Genomic DNA, 21971 nt, shown 5'->3' with positions numbered 1-21971 from the left:
TTGCCAAAGGGTTCAATGTTCTATAAACCGAAGACCACAATTTTCAGCTTGTAAACATTTTAGGCATATCACAACGTACGCCATATGCGTTAACTAACATTAAAAAATATCTCTATTGACAATTGCCAAATGTAAAATTATGTAGCTTGTATTTGTGGGCAAATGGCCTTGAATATAATAATATGAGTTGAAACATTAAAGCTGTGTTGTTTTCGTCGGGTATTGTTAGCCGGAAAAATGTAAATTTGCTTTTCAATGGGGAAGATATTAAACCCTCTCCTTGAAATTTATAACAACCATTTCGTGTACACAAAGCCCAGATAACAGTGCACAGAAAACGGGAGAAATACAGAACAAACACAATGAGTGAGAAAAACAGGAATTCCCCGTTTTCTTATCTCTTTGTCGTGCCGTTGTGTTTCTATGCCATATTCATGTCTCCACGAGTCATTGTGTTTTCCCGCCCCTGTGCCATTCCTTTCGCGATTTCGTGCTTGGTTTTTCATGCACTTAATTATACGGCGTGGAATATGTTTTACTGCCGAGTTGTAAATCATTTCATAGTGGTATCCCTTACGTTTGAATATAGAGTTATGTCGCTTGGCGTGTCACGTGACAAAAACAAGCCTCTTGGAAGTGGGCAAGTGATGTCAATTCGACTATGGCTGCCAGTACAACAAACAGAGTCATCGTGGCAGTTTGGGCACTTTTGGTGACCCTATCTGCTGCATCCGATGTATTTGACCATGTTCTCACTGATGTGAAGCCATGTATGGAGGTTTGCGAGAACACATATCCGTCACACACGTACGAGAAGGTTCGTATCACTGATGAAACAGATGCACAACAAAGATTTAGGCTAGTCACCAGTCTGATTTCTCTAGAGAACTAAGTAATCAATTTAATGTAGCCAACGTATGCACAGCTGTTGCAAGTAGGCTAGTGGTTGAATGTGAGCTTATTGTTTTTACACCACTTTGTTATGTGTTCGTGAAGAACAGACTGAACTATTGACCCACGTTTCTATATCATATATATCATATGTCTATGATATACCAACGTGTGCCAACATGACAGATTACATATATCTTGCTCATAGATTAATTTTAGAAGAACCCAGTTAGACAATTAGTACATTGTGTTTAGATGACTTCATTTGTATTTCACATATGTACAAGCTGTTTACGTTTTCTTTGACTTACTGAGACAAGTTATTTATGTAACCAGGGCAAAGAAAACAACACTGAATCTCTTATACATGTAATGGATTCTGTCTAAGTTCAGATAAGATAAGTGATGGGCTGGGACATTGATTGGGTTATAGCTGAAACAGCACCTCGTCAACATGTCACCAATCGAAAGTAGTACCTGGCTTGGTGAAAACAGAAACATATTACCTGGTGAAAATGGCAATGAAATTAAACGTAAGGGAGCACCTTGTGAAATCAGTATCCTTGTCAGGATAATCTCTGCAGCAGGACACATGTCACTGAGACAATTAACCAATATTTTGTGAGAATCAATCAGGAGTTGAACTTGCTACATTTGGATATTAGACTGACATTGGTGACAAAATTACTAACTGAGCTACGTTAACACTGTTGCAGTTAGTGCAAATTTACATAGTCATGCGTAAACAGAAATGAATGGAAAGGGACAAAATGGTGACCGCCACTTATGGAGGTTTCTGGTAGCCATGGTGTCGTCTGACTTCAGTCTACAGACACTTATGAGGGGTCATGGTGCCATTCCGTAATTTACATGATCATGAGGGGTAAGGAGATGGGACACACTGATAAGGGCTCCAGTTATCAGACATTGAGTATGTATGTATGTATGTGTGAATGTCAGGTATTAAATAATTCATTGGAGCACTGTAAAAGATAATGTAGATCATTGTGGGCATGTTAAGGCATTGCTACTGTGTGAGTGTGAGACAGTTTTTGAACCATTTTTGAACCCAGGTTCGATTTCCCACATTAGCACAATGTGTGCAGCCCATTGTTCCTTGCCACATTATTGCTGGAATATTGCTAAAAGCTGTGTAAAACTATTCTCACTCACTCCAGCTGATATATTCAACATGAAGCACTTCATCCCGCTATCATGACCTGTTTGTGTATAGAATAATTAAAATGAACAAGCGCACGATGACAGGTGCAGTGATTTGCATGCTTCAGCTCCCGCTCTGTAAAATGGATGAGAAGACTGTACCACCCTTTCACAAACACAATTCTTATCATTACCTTGTTATACCAAACTAAATTGATTTATAGCAAAAGAAGTCCCATGGTAGATCAGCGCTAGAAACTATTTCTTATAATGATAGCATCTAGCAAAACCCTTAAAAAGGGTAAATTTCAACTAGTCCTTATGAAACCGTAACTATTGAGCAGTTTGGCAAGGACTATGGGACTAGTGCCAGTTTCCAACGCTGTAGCTGGAGAGTGTTTGGATGTTTGCAGTGTCAATATAGAAATACCTAATTAACTGCATTAATGTGCATAATATTGAAAATTACTGAATCAAAACCATTATATATGTAAATTAGTTCCCAAAGACTCCAGTAATCGTGTTAGTCTGACACCTCAGGACACCTTGTCACTGGTGTGTGTCGTTATTTTATACAGGGTTGTAATGTGCTGTCAACATGTGATGTTTGTGGTACTGAATTCTAAAAGTAGACCAACGGTAGATAAGTATATCATATTCTAGAGTTATGGTCAAGTGTACTCATCTTTAAAAAGAATAACGGAAATAGATGTGTGTAGTATATGTGATAAATAGTACTATACGTCTTGCAATCAATCTTCTTCCAGAAAAAAAAAGATAAAGATATGTACAGTAACTGATTTATAGCAAACCCTTGTCTTGGTTATTGCTTGATCACCAAGGATTGACTTTATTGGAAATGTGAAGAATAGGTATCGAGTGGTCTTGGTTTAATTATTGTGGAGAGTAGAAAAAAACAGGTTGTGTTTACAAATTGTGTCTATTGTCATATTCAAGTATTTGGAAGACATATTTGCAAGTATCATGTGACCTCAGTATGTTTGTGCGTGGTGAGACTTTCCCAATCAGGATTAATGATCACTTAGATACAGGTCACTAATGACTGACTAAAGATCAATCATGCAAAGATTCTAGTAAAGAAGTGTGAATGGATTTTTTAGTCAGTGAACATTTCTGTATTCTCCAGGGGTTGAAAAATACCATTGCCCGACGCCCGTGCCAAGTAAGGTTTAGATGTCGGGCGTGTAATATACGTTTTCTAGCATGCCCGTGGACAAGTAGAGCACACAAAATGAACTGGGTCAAGTTTCACGCGAATGTAATCATGTGATCATGTTACGGTATTTGATTGGCTAATATTTTGTTAGTGTCCCAGACTGACAATGTAATTTGCATACAGCTACGCCAGTCAACCAATGGGATTAATACATTTCGATGTCAGGCAGGTCAACAACGAGAACCAGGCTTGTTGCATTGTTAAATCGTAGTAACACTTCCATATATGGCACATGTTTCTTGGAAATTGTAACGCGAGGTTGAAACATTTTCCGACTTTAGATGCTTCGTTAGCCCTAGCTCTGATGAAATATAATTTTGTCGAACTACAACAAACGGAACTTTTAACGAGTGAAAGTATGGCATTTATTTAATATGTGTTTCTTTTCGTTGTCAACTAAAGTTCATTTGAGGCGCTGACCGTGGTTGCTGTAAATAACGGCAAGTTGTGCGATCTATCGACCCCTTTACGCACGATTTCGGAAAAAATCTAAAGATCTAAACTGTATTGAATGAAATTTTAAATAAAATTAATAAAATATGCTACAAACTTATGTCAAGGTACAAACGTGGTTTTTTTATAACCAGATAGTAATAATAGGATTTATACTCGGACCCCATGGTACCGCGGCATTCATCGTATCGCGGCATTTGTGATTTCCGATAGTTCACGCGGGACACGCCTCTTAGCGGCTGTCTATTAATGCAAATCAGTAACCAGGAAGTGCTCACTTCGTAAACAATTTCAATTTCCTCGGAATGTTCCGTCTGCTGTAAGTAAAGAGTTATTAATCCGTTGATACATATTTCTGGCATCTGTTGTAATATTGCCTTACCCCCATCTATCAATGGCCAACGATATAACCCGCAGTTCCCCAAGTAAACTTTCTCTATCGACCTGAATTAGATCATCTGCATATTCATGGCGACTAATGAGGTAACGGAAGTTACGTAGTCCGCACATTTTTTCCCGCTCTGTGCCCAGAATCTATTTGGAGATCATAAGGGCCATAATGCCAAACTGAGAAATACGTTCTTCACTAGTAACCAAAAGAAAAATACATACTTTGGGCATACTAGGAGTGCTTTTCATATATTTATTGTTGACTTTTAACATTTTTCCATTTTGTGACAAATTATTGTCATCCAATTTTTTTTAAACAATCTTAAAATATCATTTCTGATATTTTGATGTTGACTTATAAAAATATTTTTCTCTTACTTTTCGGTAAATATGCATTGAATACCTATTGCTGATAACACATTTAGAATTTTACTTGTGCTGTCTTTGCACTTGTCTGGACAAATCACTGATGTCTGGCATGATCATACCAAGTGGTTGGTAGAATTATGTCCTCTTTTTGTCCAATTCGGACCTACATACACAACTTTTCTCTGTACCGCGATACGATGGAGTTCTCTCACTTGTCAAACAGAGCGCGAGGCCCGGCTTTTACTCGGAGCTACTAATGTAAATAATGAACTTTTATCAGTAAAATATGCATTGTTTGATAACATGAATGATATCTGATACAGAGAACACGAATAAACATAAAGGTTAGTGAGTGCATTTTGTTCCGTTTAGCGTACATGACAAGTACCGCGATACCCCGAGGTTGCAGGCTAATTGCGAAATTTGTTGATTGGTATTTCCGGTGTTGCGTGCAGGTGGTAATGTTTTTGCGATGGGGAAATGACATCGTGTCAGTGACTTGAGTTTACTAAAAGTGTATATAAGTTTTGGGAACCATGTGTTACCGCACACAATAACCGAGTTAGCGCTATATTGAAGAGTGCAATAGCGAGGGATCACTATAAGTAAATCTGTTCTTTCAAATGAGTAAGCTAGTAAAGGACAGAGTAGCCTCCCTTTGCCTCATTAGCACCCGGAGGGGTATCTGCAATAACAATTTATATTGCCAGTACCGCACATGGCCGATCATGTCTCAGCGGTCTATTTTAAGTTTCTTTGGCGGTGGGGACGAACTTAAAAGGAAGGCAGAGGGAAATTCCGAAAGTTGTATATCGGCAAAGAATAAGAAGTATGAAGAATGTAAACGAAAACGAACATTCATCGCTGGGTGGAAAGACCAGTTTCCTTGGGTTGCGTATGATGACACAGCGAAAGTCATGAAGTGCACCATTTGTTCCAAGTACCCAAACATACACGCTTGCAATCGTAAGAGAACGTTTATTGATGGATGTTCAAATTTCAGAATTTTATTCTCAGTTCTGCAGCAGTAACATTTTACTGAATTTATTAGCTAGATTCTGGGCTAGTACATTTTAAAATAGGGCAAGTGAGAATGTTGGTCATACTTGCCCTTGGTCAAGTAACATTTTTAATAATTTTTCAACCCCTGTTCTCTCAGACTGAATTCATCCACTTATTCATTATCCTGTCTTGCAGATAAAAGTGTTCTCATCTCTACATGGCCTTTAACAATAGCAATAACATGTCCCAAACAAGAAATACAAGTGTTAATCATTAATAGAGCTTTCTGTAATGACTTGTCTTGTTCATGTTGGATGAAGCTTTTGTAATAGTTGTATTTGTCTCAAAATGGCTGTGTGATTAGCCTATTACTGACGAGATTAAGAATCACTGTAGAAATTTGTTTAACATTATCAGAATTTGAATTTCATGCAAAGCCCACTTGCCCAAGACAACTAGATTGTGCCGAGGACAAGTGACAATCTACTGACGATAGTCCTCATTGACTCGTAGCATGTGGGGGCTCTAACTCAGATCCAGGTCATAATGCTGCAGGTTTGCTACACAACAACTGAATAAAACTGACAGAAAATATGAACATGTCAAACATTTTTGTCTCATTCAAACATGACAAGCTTCAATGGTTTACACTAGTGCTCTGGACTAATCTTTAAAAATAATTTACTAAGGCTGTTCATTGATTAACCTGATTAAGGAATTGTTTTATAGTAATGCAACTTGTTTGAACTTCAGTGGTGGTGTGGGACACACTGACATCATATGACATAGGCTCCATGAACTGATAGCTTCACAGCTTAGGTCTAGCCATTGATCATATGACATAGGCTCCATGAACTGATAGCTTCACAGTTTAGGTCTAGCCATTGATCATATGACATAGGCTCCATGAACTGATAGCTTCACAGCTTAGGTCTAGCCATTGATCATATGACATAGGCTCCATGAACTGATAGCTTCACAGCTTAGGTCTAGCCATTGATCATATGACATAGGCTCCATGAACTGATAGCTTCACAGCTTAGGTCTAGCCATTGATCATATGACATAGGCTCCATGAACTGATAGCTTCACAGCTTAGGTCTAGCCATTGATCATATGACATAGGCTCCATGAACTGATAGCTTCACAGCTTAGGTCTAGCCATTGAAGATCATATGACATAGGCTCCATGAACTGGTGACCTCACAGCTTAAGGTTTAGCCATTGGACATCATATGACATAGGCTCCATGAACTGATAGCTTCACAGCTTAGGTCTAGCCATTGATCATATGACATAGGCTCCATGAACTGATAGCTTCACAGCTTAGGTCTAGCCATTGATCATATGACATAGGCTCCATGAACTGATAGCTTCACAGCTTAGGTCTAGCCATTGATCATATGACATAGGCTCCATGAACTGATAGCTTCACAGCTTAGGTCTAGCCATTGATCATATGACATAGGCTCCATGAACTGATAGCTTCACAGCTTAGGTCTAGCCATCGATCATATGACATAGGCTCCATGAACTGATAGCTTCACAGCTTAAGGTTTAGCCATTGGACATCATATGACATAGGCTCCATGAACTGATAGCTTCACAGCTTAGGTCTAGCCATTGGACATCATATGACATAGGCTCCATGAACTGATAGCTTCACAGCTTAGGTCTAGCCATTGATCATATGACATAGGCTCCATGAACTGATAGCTTCACAGCTTAGGTCTAGCCATTGATCATATGACATAGGCTCCATGAACTGATAGCTTCACAGCTTAGGTCTAGCCATTGATCATATGACATAGGCTCCATGAACTGATAGCTTCACAGCTTAGGTCTAGCCATTGATCATATGACATAGGCTCCATGAACTGATAGCTTCACAGCTTAGGTCTAGCCATTGATCATATGACATAGGCTCCATGAACTGATAGCTTCACAGCTTAGGTCTAGCCATTGATCATATGACATAGGCTCCATGAACTGATAGCTTCACAGCTTAGGTCTAGCCATTGAAGATCATATGACATAGGCTCCATGAACTGGTGACCTCACAGCTTAAGGTTTAGCCATTGGACATCATATGACATAGGCTCCATGAACTGATAGCTTCACAGCTTAAGGTTTAGCCATTGGACATCATATGCCATAGGCTCCATGAACTGATAGCTTCACAGCTTAAGGTTTAGCCATTGGACATCATATGACATAGGCTCCATGAACTGATAGCTTCACAGCTTAGGTCTAGCCATTGATCATATGACATAGGCTCCATGAACTGGTGACCTCACGGTTTATGGTCTAGCCATCGGACATCATATGACATAGGCTCCATGAACTGATAGCTTCACAGCTTAGGTCTAGCCATTGAAGAACTGGTGACCTCACGGTTTATGGTCTAGCCATTGAAGGTTGAAATTGAAACCAGGTGTTGCTTGACTGAACCACGCTGTAAGCAAACAGATGTTGAGATTTAGTGATAAGATACCATTTTCCATCTACAACCTAGTTATTTATAGATATAGCACACGGCAGCTGAGACTGTGATATGTGTACACATGTGAAGCTTTTTATAATACAATACTGTCCATGCTTACTGACTGCATTTGAACCAAAAACACAACCAGGCAGCATAAGGGTATAGCATATATAAATTACTTCATTCACGACAGGGAAATTATTTGATTTTGTTGAATTTGTTCCAAAATCCAGTTTGAAGACAGACATTTTGTTCTTTCCAGGAGTAAAACTATTAGTGTCCTGATATTTACAGAATAACAATATAAAACATTGTGCTAAAGTCTGCCAAAGGCCTATACTGCCATATAATGAATCAAAACTAAACAATAAGAAGGGAAGTGATCTATTTTATAAAGCCGTATTAAACCCTACATTTATTAATTTATAGTGTAAAGTGTTACAGTAAATGGGAAGATTGTTTTGAAAAACAGTAAACCTGTAGATATAGAGTTGTTAAACTTTAACCTTATGGCAAAAAGGTTTCACAAAATACTGAATCCAGATGGTTTCTGTTTAATGTTATAAATAATATTTTAAGTACAAAGTGTTATTTATTTACATTAGGATATGTTGAATCACCAGTTTGTTCACTATGTAATGAACCACCTGAAAAAATCACTTATTACATTATGTACATTGCCACATTATGTATGTTGCTGATATATGGAAGAAACGTTCAGATTGGCTTGGAAACTATACACAAGGCAAGAGGTAATTTAAGTTCATAAAAATAACAATTCACTCAATGCAGTTATGGTAACAAAATCTGTGCTTCACACGTTTAACAGAAAAGTAAAACCAATTTATTTACTAATTGAAAAAGAAATATTTAGATTTTACAAAATTTATTGCATGTTCATATTATGCATGCACCCATGCCTCCTGGTCTTTACATCTGTTATTTAGAAACCCTGTATAAACTATGATGTATAATAATTATGATAAATGTAACAACTACTCCATGCACACTTTATGTATGACATTGAGATGTAAAATATGATGGGAAATGTAATAAATACATTTTTAGATTTAAAAAAAATCAATCTGGAAGACCTTCAACCGATACCACAAAGGATAACGATGAAAGGGCAAGATCAGAAAGACTTTCCACCACGAGAAATGTTGATAAACTACACGATATGATTATGACTCATCACACGTCACATAGACAATACAATTGAAATCTCTCATGATGAGACAGAGTTGGTAACATTGTGAGGAATGAACAGGGCATGACAGAACTTCCAGCTAGCTTGTTTCCAGGGCTTCTCACTCCTGATTAGAAAAATCCAGGTTCATCATCTCTTGTGAGGTTGGTTTGTTTGTTTGTTTAACGCCGCACTCAGCAATATTCCAGCTATATGACGGCGGTCTGTATATAATCGAGTCTGGACCAGCCAATCCAGTAATTGACATCATGAGCATCAAGCCACAAAATTGGGATACTATGACATGCATCAACCAAGTCAGCGAGACAGACCTCCCGATCCCATTAGTTGCCTCTTACGACAAGCATAGTCGCCGTTTACTGCAAGCATGGGTTGCTGAAGACCTATTTCGACCAGGGTCTTCACTGGTCCTTTTGTGAGTATTTATGTCATTTTGAAGTGGACCCAGCAGAGCTTGTTGAGCAGTTTGTAACTATTGATGACTCTTGGCTTCACGGTGAAGCCTTCACCCCTATATGCCAGATATCAAACAACAGTGAAAACAGTGGGAACATCTCACATCTCCTCCTCTGAAGAAGGAAGTAATCTCTTTTCCATCAGATGGCAGGGTGATGGCTGGTTAACATGTCTATTGAGCAAACGACCTACTCAATATCATGGAAAAAAGTATATTCAGATTCACAAACATGACCAATGTAGTATGTTTGTGTCTTGACTAACCAATGCTTATTTATGGAGTAAAGAGCTGTAAAACAGTCAGAAAATAAACATACTGTGGTATCAATGTTTGGGTTTCAAACACGGATTCGAACCCCTAAATTTCATTCGCAACAACACAATAGCATGAAGTTTTGAAATTGAAATATTTACAGGTATGGAAGCAAAGGTCAAAGCCTGAAAATGAAACACAGTTGGTTTATCTTCTTTCTATCATGACACAGTGACAAAACAAATTGGAACTACTTGGTTACAGAGGATATGATTAGTGATGTGACATTGGTTGAACCTAATATTCTCTGTAGGCTAATGGGCAAATTCACGATTCATTGAAGGGCAGTTTTAATCTGCATATAATTTTGCTTTACGTACCCTCTCTCTAATTTTCACCGTAATACTTGAACCACTTCACTGAGACCTGACATGTAAACATGTAGGCAGATGTCTTGTTAGCATTATTCAAACTGACACCCTGAGAGAATATGAAGCAACCTCTGTAAATGTTTTGTTCTACCCACCACTAGTATGACATCAGAAAGTTCTACAGATAGGAAGTCTAAGCTTTCTTATGCAGTAAACTGACGTATTTGTTTGTGAAGTTGCTACACTTGCTGTAGATAAAGTAGGCACATCTGGTTATTTAGCAATGTTAATGAATGTCAACAGAGGATTCAGAAGGGCTTAGTTGGCTATTTTACTGCTCTCTAATCTCAACCAAATCATGTATTCATTGTATCCTTGTCATATATATGCCCTGGACACAAAATGACCTTACAAAATGTTGTGCATGATTTGTGATATTTTTTATTGTGTATGTAGTTACTGTTGTAATCTCTGTCAGCAGGGCAACCACCATGAGTGCTGCAGGAGGGGGTGCCGCTTCTACTCCATCATGGAGTTCGTCAATGGAGGCGAGGAGGTCAACACCACACAGAAGGAATGTATGGGATGTAAGTCAATTCATTCTTGCAAGCATAGTCACATCAAAATAAGAAGATGATAATTTCAGTGTGTATTCTGGGAAGGCTGGATGTATTCTGAGTAGGCTGGATTTATTCCAGGTAGGATGGATGTGAGTGAGTGAGTTGAGTTTAACACCGCTTTTAACAGTATTCCAGTTATATTGCGGCGTGTCAGCTTAATGTGGGAGGAAAGCCCGAAGTGATGCAGGTCTCAGACATTTACCATTTCGGTGAAACCCACGAGCACGGGTATGGTGCTGACAAACCTAGAAACATAATCGGGGCGAACAGGGATTCGAACCCACAATGATAGGTTTCTGGAGTGTCCAAGGGACGCAACTCTGCACAGCGAATTGCGGCGCCTTAGACGACTGGGCCACCCGTGCCCCCCCAGGATGGATGTATCTGGGTAGTTGGGATGTATTCTGGGTAGTTGGGATGTATTCTGGGTAGTTGGGATGTATTCTGGGTAGTTGGGATGTATTCTGGGTAGTTGGGATGTATTTGGGTAGTTGGGATGTATTCTGGGTAGTTGGGATGTATCTGGGTAGTTGGGATGTATTCTGGGTAGTTGGGATGTATTCTGGGTAGTTGGGATGTATTCTGGGTAGTTGGGATGTATTCTGGGTAGTTGGGATGTATTCTGGGTAGTTGGGATGTATTCTGGGTAGTTGGGATGTATTCTGGGTAGTTGGGATGTATTCTGGGTAGTTGGGATGTATCTGGGTAGTTGGGATGTATTCTGGGTAGTTGGGATGTATCTGGGTAGTTGGGATGTATCTGGGTAGTTGGGATGTATCTGGGTAGTTGGGATGTATCTGGGTTGGCTCGATGTGTTCCTGGTAGGCTGGCTGTATTCCGGGTAGGCTGGCTGTATTCCGGGTAGGCTGGCTGTATTCCGGGTAGGCTGGTTGGCTGTATTCCGGGTAGGCTGGCTGTATTCCGGGTAGGGTAAAGAAGAATTAGTAAGCCCTGCACAAGTAGGAATATGTCAGTACCAAATTACAGATGGAATAATTGCTCAGTGAACCTCTGCTATGAGCTACCATGTTGAGTACGTAAGCTCAAGTGATTCATGATCAAGTTGCAATTCTTTGTTTCTGTTTACTTTTCTGCATGTTCATGGATGAATCCTGTGCAGATGTAAATGTTGTTTGGAGTAGGTTACTGACAGCTAGATTGTCCCTGAAAATAGTCTTATATGTTTTGCTCTGGTAGTTTTGTTATTAGTAAAGATATGTCTGGTGAATATCAGGCAGGCAATTGTTGTAAGTGGGCTATGGTATGTGAAGCTGCTTGTTGATGCTGCTGCTGAGTGTTGATGATGCTGCTGCTGTGTGTTGTACAGGCTGCAAGGAATCCTACCCCGCGGAGGCGGACTATAATGCCTGTGCTCTGGGATGTAGAAGTCAGACACCATTCGCTGCCAGAAGACACCAGGTATGATGAGTGTCATGATACATAACACAGTGAGCATGATGAAGTCTGCATGCCTGGAGTGAGGGCTTGATCAATATCAGTGTATTGATTACTCAACTCAACTCACATACATGGTGTAAGGAAGTAGGTTACGACTGCACAGTCCTGTACATTGATCACTTGTAGGCCAAATGTCCACAAAAAGGCAAACTAATTATTCTGGCATTTATAGCTTCCCTGGACAAGCCCAGTGGTGAATATTTACATTCAGAATGCATGGATTGTTTTGTTTGGTCTGTTTCATAGTCAGGTACTGATCAGAAATTATTATTTTCCTATGTGCTCAAAATTTTATGCTTCTGTAAGATGAGAAATAAATTTCAAAAGGCAACAAAAAGACAGCTGTTTTGCTCAGTTGACTGATAGTCACATGGGCGTATGTCATGACTTGTTTGACCAGTTTCGTGTAAACTTCGCATCTATAATGACCTACAACATCATATAAATGCTTTTTGAGTTTATGTTCTTCTACACATATTAGTAGAGGCATTAACCAAGTTTTGTTGTTTAATGATATTGTAAATGTCAATGTTTTTATTGCAAATCGGTAGCACAAAACATTGTCCCTGAAAGTGTTGATATTATAAACACACCTACATTACAGATATAATGCTTATGCATAGACACATTTGGAAATGTTGATCCACAGTTAAAATCAAGTCATACTTAATTGGCTTTTCTGTTGTTGTCTGACAATGTCGGCACCAATGATGAGACTGTGAAAGGGAGATAACCTATGTATTTTCATTGTCATTAATAAGTAAAATAATTTTTTTTTTTATCATCGACATGTTCAACAAGGACATATGTGTTACACATTATACCATGACTCAGTTACTATTTCTGTAAGTATATGTTCTGGTGTTGACCATTATTATAGCGGGTGACCCATACAGGAGCAGAGCACTGTCTCAGGTTAGTGTTGTTTGTTGCAGCTTGAGAGTGAGGAGCCCAGCATCCACCTGCTGTACCCCCTGATGTACGTGCACAGTCTGTACAGCAACATGATAGAAAAGGCCTACCACAGCATGACGGTCAGCTGGTCACTCTACATGGAGGCCGACAACGGCAAGCTGGTGGTCATCAAATCCCAGCCTCAGTTCTACACAGAGTTCAATGATGCACAGGATCTCGATGGTCAGTGTAACTGATAGTTGCTCCACAGCTGATGCTGAGAGATGCTGATTGTCAGTGAAGGGCATAAATACTGTATTCTCCCAGTTCTAAACATATTTGCTACCATGAGTTTGGAAAATACTTGATTCTGGTTGGTTACAAATCACAATAACCATCTCTCATATTATGGCCACTATGAAATGTTTTTTGTTTGTTTGTTTGTTTGTTGTTTTTTCATCGCTCTCAGCAATATCCCAGCTATATGATGGCAGTCTGTAAATTATCAAGTCTGGGCCCAATCTCATTAAAATCAGATCTTAGTTCTCGCTGCCGCCAAAGAAAGATCTGAGGACATCCCATTAGGGGTCACGTCAGAACGACCTTTCATCTGACCAATCAGAGCGTCACTTACCGGATCATAAAAGTGACGTTCAGAATGTGAATTCTGATAATGCAGCATCGAAAACATTAACATGCGGTATTCCGAACGATAGTTACGGGTTTAACGACTGGAATAGTAAACATGCATCCACCAAATCAGCGAGCCTGACCACCCGATCCCGATAGTCACCTCTTACGACATATATGGGTTGCTGAAGATCAATTCTGACCCAGACCTTCACGGTTCTAAAGGTTTATTAATGACAAGAGAACATGTATGTCTTTATCATTGGGCTTTTCAGTGATGTGCTCATTGCTATTGAATACAGTAGTTAACTGACTGCAACATATCTAAGGCACCACAATTCGCTGTGTAGAGTTGTCATCCCTTGTACACGCCAGAAACCTATGATTGTGGATTTGAATCCCGGTTCATCCCTATTATGTTTCTAGGTTTGTCAGCACCATACCCGTGCTCATGGTAAACTTTCTAATACCTGCATCACTTCAGGCTTTCCTCCCACATCAAGCTGACTCGCCTTGGTAGAACTGGAATACTGGTCACTCACTGAAACATATCTTATGAGACTAATCTTGTAGAATTCACAGAATAGTAACACCAGGTGTTGCTTCTTTCAGATTACAAGGGAATGAACTCTGATGACAAGACGGCTAACTATCTGGAGATGAACATCGAGCCCATTGATAATGCTGCCACGCCCAACCTAAAGCACTCCCAGCTGAGATCTGCCCGTAGTTTTGAGGACAGCCTGGGCTTGATGTCAGATGACCGCAATGTCAACTCAGACTGGCTGACCTGTATTGCCAGGAAGACTGGCATTCCACGACTCCTTCTCTGTCTGCTGATTCTGTTCTGTGCCATTGTAATGATCTGGCTGTGTCTTACAGCAGCTGTCACAGCCCCAGAACACAGGATACACACCCAGGTATGTAGCAGCTTCAACTTAGGAGCCTGTAAATCAATTACAAAGCATGTTTGCAAGGTTTATGCATCTTTTGGGATCCAAAATTATGTTGTTTGTTTGTTGCTGAATGCTGCACTTAGCAGTATTCCAACTATTTATGAAGATGGTCTGTAAATAATCAAGTCTGGACCAGACAATCCAGTGATTGACATCATGAGCTTTGATGTATCAATCAAGTCAGTGAGCCTGACCACCCGATCCCGTTAGTCGCCTCTTACGGCAAATATGGATTGCTGAAGACCTATGCTAACCCGGATCTTCAGGGGTATTATTCTTAGCCATGGGTCCCCAAATTATGTAAACCATGTACTTTAATGATAATCTGTCATGGCAGCAGAGAGTAAGGTATTGATAAGCCAAGGGAACAGTCATATCAGGTACTGCAATTAACACCAAGCTTTGGTGGGAAGTCTATCGCATTCCCTGCACTGTGTTCATTCAGAGTCCATCTCCTGCCATGTTGATGTATGTTGCAGAAGTTGAGCATCAACGGGGACCTGGAGTATCTTAGGGAGATGGTGAAGCAGGGGAAAGGCATCCAGGTCCTCCACCCCCAGGACCGGGTAGAGGCCAGCCCCCTCCCAATAAAGATACGTGTAGAGAGGATATAGGCTTCATCAAACTGGCGTTGACATGGAATGCATCATGTTGAGAGTGAAATACAACACCATCCTCTTCCTTGCACTAACTGTTGATATCTGTGTTCATTCTGGATACATCAGGAGATATATAACGAGCAACGCCACCATCTTCATCATCAACATTATCATATATGTCGGGGATGTATAACATTGGGGTATTAGTGTACACAATGGCTGAACTGTCACAATTAACAATGGTATCTGGTACACTTGAGACAGTGGTTACATTTTGGATATTTGTCTTAAGGAACATTTCACAATTGACTTATTTTCATATAATACAAAATGGTGATGGAATAACTGGATTGATGGTTAAGTGATTTCATAAGATTGATATCAAATTTGGATGATTTATGATATAATATTATTCATTCAGTCCTGATTCTAGGAGATCACAGTTGATAACACACATGCTTGAGAATTCACAAGTAGATACTGTCTTGTGTCTGTAAAAAGAAATCCAGTGAGTTATGACTTAACCCAATCCTGATTTTGCGCTGAGCTCTATGTTCAAAGTGTCCTACAGAATTTGGTTTCAGAGAACATTGAAATGTCAACTGAATGAATGATGAAGTGTTTTCAAGTAATGTAATCTGTCAGTTTTGTTGACTGTGTTCTCCGTGTAAATGGTTGTATATTTAATTCGAGGGATACCTGGGCTAGCTTCATTCCATTGATGTAGGAATGTCTTCACTGACAAATGTTTTGGCAGTGTTACTGAAACGATGTGATGCTTTTTTTTGCTATTTTATTTTCTCTTAAGATCTGATTTGAGAAACAGTTCCCTGTTTGATAATACTAACACTGTACATGTCTTTCATTATGTGACTCTTGCACACATGCTTTGTGAGCTGAGATTATGTTTTGTTTTTTCTCATTTAACTGTACATAGCAAATTGCACAGTAATTCTTACAATTTATTCTTTAATTAGCATCTGCCAAATTACCCTAAATCCCCAGAAAAGATCTTCACCGAACTAATTAGTGATGAATTCAAATAATCCACTTTCACACTTTCCATGCCGTTTGGGATGCCACTACTGGGAACTTAAAAAAAAGCCATCCTCAAAAGAAAGCATCAAGGACCTTGATTTGAGGATTTATGGTACTGGTGGTTGGAATTTGCTGCTTTAACAGCCTGTGATTATTTTCTTTGGTAATATGTAATATTATTCTGTAGTATTGTATTGTGTAAGACAATTGAATGTTTATGTATGTGGACGACAACCCTCAATACATTGTGTAGGATCCCCCTAGATGGTGTTGGACTGTCAAGGGAGACACCAGCATGCTACAAACATCAAACTGATTTCAGAAATTGTTTCCTGCATAGATAATGATTTTCTCACTATTAATGTGTCTTCATGTTTTCACACGAGACATAATAGAGTGCTTATTTAACTAACACAGATCAACTAATTGAAATAACAGATTTGCAACTAATTTCAAAATATGTGTGTTCTTTCTGTTAAGTTCCACATACCCAGGTATCAGAAAATGTTTCAAAATACTTTAGACACAAGTCCACCTTGGTATTATTGTACAGCATAGTAAATGTTGCACATTTGTCATGGGAAATTATATGTTAGGGGAAATAAAGGGTTTATAAATCAACGTGTGTTTGGTTTTTGTTTTACCTCACCAGGTTCATGTGAGCTGTTGTCATCGTACACTACCATTCATCCATCTGTCGTAAGTTGGCGTTGGATAAAGGCTGCTTTGAACAGGGTTTCACTTCAGGAGTCATTTTAATGTGTGAGGACGGCCCACAGTGATGCAGGTCTTCAACATTTACCATTATAGTGAGATCATACAAGCATAAGTATGGTGCTGAAACCCCCAGATAACCATCAGGGAGAACCTGGAATTTGAACTCATCATTGGACCCTCCTAGCACACCTGTGGGGCACAACTAGCACAGCAAATTGACTTGATTTGGATGACTGCACCTTTATATTTATATATTATATATATATACTTATATATTTATATTTTATATTTTTCATTATAATCCCCATCCACATTGAAACACTTTTGTCAACAATGTCGGAGGGATTTTATCCCACTTTAGTAGAAATCCTTCTATTGGCTGTCTAGGCCATGGAGGCCATAACCTTTCCAGCGGATAGGACATTCTTGACTTCTTTGGTGGCGATAATGTCAAACGCTTCCACAGTTTTGGTTGTTGATCAGCTTCAAACTGGTAGATTATTCTGGTGTGGGTGTTTTTATCAGATGTAAGAAGCTTTGGAACCAAACGAGCAGATACTTTCTTCATTCCCAAAGGTTTTGTGATAATAGAATGTAGTCTCTCCTGGGAAGTGCTCACAGAACCAGTTAGCAGTCATTCAGAGGTTTCACAGTGATCAATTTGCTCATTATGTCTCCCCCAGAATGGAGGGAGACATATTGTTTTTGGCACGGTTCCCGTCGGCGTCGGCGTTCCCACCGTTTCCGGACCATAACTCAGAAACCGTTTAATATTTTTCGCGAAACTTTGTATACACATTAACCCAGCACTGAAGTGGTGCCTTTTGCTATTTAGAGATTTTTGACATTTTTATTTTTTCTCGTTTCCATGGAGATAACTTGAACATAGACTCTGAATGGGGGTAAGCTTGGTTTCCGGACCATAACTCAGAAACCGTTTAATATTTTTTCGCGAAACTTTGTATACACATTAACCCAGCACTGAAGTGGTGCCTTTTGCTATTTAGAGATTTTTGACCTTTTTATTTTTTCCCGTTTCCATGGAGATAAGTTGAACATAGGCTCTGAATGGGGGTAAGCTTGGTTTCCGGACCATAACTCAGAAACCGTTTAATATTTTTTCGCGAAACTTTGTATACACATTAACCCAGCACTGAAGTGGTGCCTTTTGCTATTTAGAGATTTTTGACATTTTTATTTTTTCTCGTTTCCATGGAGATAACTTGAACATAGACTCTGAATGGGGGTAAGCTTGGTTTCCGGACCATAACTCGGAAACCGTTTAATATTTTTTCGCGAAACTTTGTATACACATTAACCCAGCACTGAAGTGGTGCCTTTTGCTATTTAGAGATTTTTGACATTTTTATTTTTTCTCGTTTCCATGGAGATAACTTGAACATAGACTCTGAATGGGGGTAAGCTTTGTTTCCTGACCATAACTCAGAAACCGTTTAATATTTTTTCGCGACACTTTGTATACACATTAACCCAGCACTGAAGTGGTGCCCATAAGTTGTTTGAAATTTCTAGGAGTTCTATTTTTGTCTCTGTTATTTAGTAATGGAGGGTGGGAATGAAGAGATGGGGTTTAACGTGAAGTAGACGAATGAATGGGGGTTAGGGGAGTGGGGGGGAGACATATGTTTTTACGAGTAAAAACACTTTGTAGTTTGACTCCATTTTTGTGTGGGTATACCTGTGTGACATGTAATGGTCACAACAAGAGATTTCACTATTATGCAATTCATTCGATGCCATGATCAGGACTTTTGAGTCAACCCTCGTACTTGGCACCAACAAAAGGCCCTTGGCATCCACAGAAATATTAGTGCAGCAGCACCAGCCTCCTGCTGAGATCATTAGATGTTTGCAATATATCCATGTTGCCTTGTCTAAATTGCCAGAAGTTGCAAAATGAAGTTATGTTTTACCATAAAACATTTATCTGATTAGGCTGTCTGGGGCCCAAAATCACAATCAGAAAATATATAAAAATACTGTGGTAGAATAAATGATTCTCATTTGCCCAACCACTCCATCTTTGGTGGGGAACTATTTTAACCCAAAGTTTCATAAAGAATTATTTGAAGGTTTATGAGTTATGCTCCTCAAAAGAAAACACTCATTTGAAGAGAAGTCCAACATGTGTCGCCTTGGAAAGACAGAACAGCAAATATTTAAAAATGCCTTAATACCAGGAGGCAACGAACCCTACCCTCCTTTGAACCTATGCTGACTTGTGAAATGCGAAAAGTATGAATTTCCAGAATTCCTGAAAAGCAAAAGGCACCAGTCCAGTCCACTCCAGTGCCTGCCTGGTGGGTACACCAAGTTCTGTGAGGAAATATTGAACAGTTTACAAGTTTTGCTCCAGAAGCGTAACATGAATAGACAGGTCCTGTTTCTATATCCCCGTCAAAACTGTTTGGGTGGGTGATAATATATGCATTGTACAATTTGAACAAATCTGCACCAGAAGCATATATATGTACACATGTTCCAGTTACAATACTAAACATCTGCACTTAAAAAAATATTGGCATGAATCATATTGTTTCCCACTAAACGGAGAAGAAAACAACTTCAAGATAAGCCCCATTATTTTAAGGAATGGCAAGTTACGACGATATTCTCCTACTTAAAACACATCCCTACTTTGACAAAACACATCCCTACTTTGACAAAACATTCTCTGGTGGTAAATATTTGAAAAATAAACCAGAACGCTTTATAAACTGTATTTATACAGTCTGTCAACCTTGCGTGACGCAATGCGTTCTCTGCCGCTGGTGCTCGTTCACCAAGCTCCGTCGCGAGCTGATATTTACAATGCATGGTACACGGCTCTTCATTATTTCGTGGGGTCCTTAACTAGTATTTTATTAATCATTTGCACGTTGTAAATACATGCAGTCTGGGATTATGGGAAATATAGAACCCTGAACAAGTATATATATATATGTTTACCTGCATTTATTTCTCGTCCAAGGATAATCTTAATTGCTTTAAATGTGAACATTGTTACAGGTAACCAGCTGTAACCCAACATTATATATAAGTATTATTGTTTTAACGTTTAAGGATTATGCAAATATTTGAAAACATTTAATAGTCAATTTCATACCCAATCGTCATGTGTCTTTCTTTTTGTAGGGGTCCTTCATATCAAACGATGCGGGTTCAAACCTCATTCACTTGTCGAAATAAAAACAAATAGTTCTGTCTATTTATTTCCAGTGTAAATTAATTGAAATATTGGTTCAAGATGATGTATAAACAACTGTCCATTCCTGAAAAATATTGAGCGTTTATACAATTCAATGACGTCATAGATGTCTCGATATTATGTTAATAGTGTGCAGCTTATTTGGCATTTAATGTTTCCGTTTGAAAGAAAAAACTTATCAAATGAAAGAGTGCTAATAGTGCCTTGATAGCAGGGACTGCTAATTACTCGTGTAATTAACCCAGGGGGTGCCCTAGTAACATTGCGACCATGCAGGAGTGCATCAGTCAGCATACAGGTGAGACGGCTGGGTGTACTGTATCATGTGCAAAATGCCTATAAAAAAACATCACTGCTGTTTTTTTCTCTATTGTAAAATGCAGGGATGTGAGCAGGTTTTCCCGAAAAAAGAGGAAAAGTCTAGGGGGGTCTGGGGGCATGCCCCCCCCCAGAAATTTTTAAAACATTTGATTGCATTTTAAGCAATTTCGTGCAGTTTGGACAACATTCACACCAAGAAAGGTAATAAGTCAATGGCCAAAGTCAATAAGTCAAATAAACAAGATGGCAGATGCAGTAAAATTTCGAAGTTAAATCAGTACTTTTATAAAATTGGGCATAGCTTTCGCGCACCTGGCTACCCGCCAGGTCTGGGAGCAATACTGCCATAAACTTAAACCCCCATCCCCCAGACACAAGGACAACTGTCACAAGCGTGCAATGTCTGACCCTTTCCCCATGTTGAAGCATATTGAAAAAAACTTACCTTGTACTTACCTTTTGATGAAAAAAACAAAACTCCATTGCAAACATAAGACATTAATACAACATATATCCCCATGACATGGGGTTTTGGACGCTGAAGAAACATTCATAGTTTTCTCGCTTATCACATGAACAACTGTAAAACATCTCATTCACTTACAGGATTAAAAGACAACTTTATCTTAAAAACAAGCCATCAGCTGACTCTGAGTATTTACAATTTCTGTGTGACGCCACACCCCACGTTATAGTGCAAGTATTCGTGACAGAAAACGTATGATGTCCGAAAACCTAAGCTGTGAAAGCTCTGATCGAAAACAGGACAATCCGCGCCAATTGTCCGGTTTTCGATCATATTTTTCGGAGTGTTTTTTTTTTAAAATTTATTAAATTTTTACGCGGAAGATGTTTTTTTCCCCGAGGACTACTGTTTTAAAAAACGCGATTTTCCGCGTTTCCGCGGATATTTCACATCCCTGAAAATGTTTAAGAAGCATATAGTAACACTCCCAATAACAATAAAATAAGCTGCTACATCCTTTGGAACTGCATCTGAGCCTGCCCTGAATACGAGGCATAATGTGGTCTGACGATGATAGTCACCAACATATTACAGTTCTTGGGGTGAGAACACCATTTTTAAGCATGCCATATTTTGCACTTCCTTTTGATTGTCATAATTAAACATATTAAGAGTTGATACTTGATATAAAATAAGATTCCCAAAACAGATGAAACAGGCTGAAATTACTCTGATAGTCAATTCTTTTTCAAAATCTTTGTTAAA

At 39.1% G+C, this 21971-nt stretch overlaps 1 protein-coding gene across 2 annotated transcripts; it reads left to right on the top strand.

The window, feature by feature from the left end:
- Nucleotides 1-617: 617 nt before the first annotated feature.
- Nucleotides 618-17094, top strand: LOC124127865 (transmembrane protein 59-like). 2 transcript variants are annotated; one of them, XM_046491248.2, is made up of 6 exons: nt 618-817; nt 10757-10865; nt 12226-12317; nt 13292-13493; nt 14493-14800; nt 15316-17094. In XM_046491248.2, the coding sequence occupies exons 1-6, from the start codon at nt 662-664 to the stop codon at nt 15448-15450; spliced, it is 1002 nt and encodes a 333-aa protein (XP_046347204.1). In that variant the 5' UTR covers nt 618-661; the 3' UTR covers nt 15451-17094. The 2 variants fall into 2 exon arrangements, with proteins under 2 accessions (XP_046347204.1, XP_046347205.1); XM_046491249.2 differs by having other exon boundaries at nt 619-817; nt 10760-10865.
- Nucleotides 17095-21971: the final 4877 nt, after the last annotated feature.

This window comes from Haliotis rufescens, unplaced genomic scaffold (assembly GCF_023055435.1).
Source record: "Haliotis rufescens isolate VD_foot unplaced genomic scaffold, xgHalRufe1.0.p SCAF_2, whole genome shotgun sequence".
NCBI classification, from domain to species: domain Eukaryota; kingdom Metazoa; phylum Mollusca; class Gastropoda; order Lepetellida; family Haliotidae; genus Haliotis; species Haliotis rufescens.
The sequence above is the reverse complement of the archived record's forward strand: the minus strand, read 5'-3'. Positions and strand labels throughout refer to the sequence as shown.

Bases quoted from the DNA above. Each gene is read 5' to 3' on its own strand.
- LOC124127865 (XM_046491248.2), top strand. From the start codon at position 662: ATGGCTGCCAGTACAACAAACAGAGTCATCGTGGCAGTTTGGGCACTT. The intron at 10,866-12,225 runs GTAAGTCAATTC...TGTGTTGTACAG, and splicing joins ACAGAAGGAATGTATGGGAT to GCTGCAAGGAATCCTACCCC. The intron at 13,494-14,492 runs GTCAGTGTAACT...TGCTTCTTTCAG, and splicing joins TGATGCACAGGATCTCGATG to ATTACAAGGGAATGAACTCT.